Source organism: Gavialis gangeticus, unplaced genomic scaffold (genome assembly GCF_001723915.1).
Source record: "Gavialis gangeticus isolate Ggan-Ray unplaced genomic scaffold, GavGan_comp1, whole genome shotgun sequence".
Taxonomy (NCBI): domain Eukaryota; kingdom Metazoa; phylum Chordata; order Crocodylia; family Gavialidae; genus Gavialis; species Gavialis gangeticus.
In genome coordinates, this window is record NW_017728964.1 from 12,985,647 (window position 1) to 12,986,355 (window position 709).

The 709-nt window shown below is 57.1% G+C and overlaps 1 protein-coding gene across 1 annotated transcript in view; it reads right to left on the reverse strand.

The window, feature by feature from the left end:
* UBALD2 (UBA like domain containing 2) overlaps window positions 1-709 on the reverse strand; it is a gene marked incomplete at its 3' end in the record, with an annotated part of 18,105 nt that continues 17,396 nt past the window's right edge. The window contains exon 3 of the mRNA XM_019501635.1: window positions 1-309. Coding sequence (XP_019357180.1) covers window positions 1-309 — 309 coding nt within the window. The remainder of the gene's footprint in view (window positions 310-709) is intronic.

Genomic DNA, 709 nt, shown 5'->3' on the forward strand with positions numbered 1-709 from the left:
ATCCATTGCAGCCATCGCTTTCTGCTGGGCTCCTCCTTGCTGAGACACTGGTGGCCACATGGGTTGCTGGTGGTGGAGGTGATGGTGGAGGTTATGGCTGGTTGGAGATGAAGGTGGTATCCAGGCAGGCTGGTGGTTGGGTGGAGAGGAGGCCCAGAAAGGGCTGAAGTTCCCCGGTGGGGAGCAGGCCATGGATGTGATTGGGCTGTTGCTACTCTGTAGGTTCTCTGAGGTCCGCAGCTTGGAAAACATAGCCAGAGCATCCGGGAAGTTCGGTGGAGTGGCTGGAGTATTGCTAGGTGTGCACATCTGCAGGGAGATAAGAGACAGGGCACTGTGACTATCACAGGGACTGGTGCTACAGCAGCGAGCACCATCTCTGCTGGAGCTAGAGGTAGAACCCGTCACTGGCCAGCTGGGAAGTGCCTGGTCTGAGCCGCCTCCTCAAGGAGGACCCCTGCTCTTCTCCCCAGTTTCAACAGCAGCCTTGCTCCCATGATGGGATTTGGAAAGTAACCGGCGCTAAGCATCAAAGGTCCTAACACAGAACTGGCACCAATGCAGGAGCTGCATCGTCTCTCCCTGGGCCTACCACGAATCTCTGAGCTCACAGAATTGCTAGCAAGACAAAACAGGAGGCAACAGAGGCTCTTGCCCAAGGTCACTGCTAATTTGCAGCCACAGCTGGGAATCCAGCCCCCCCCCCCCC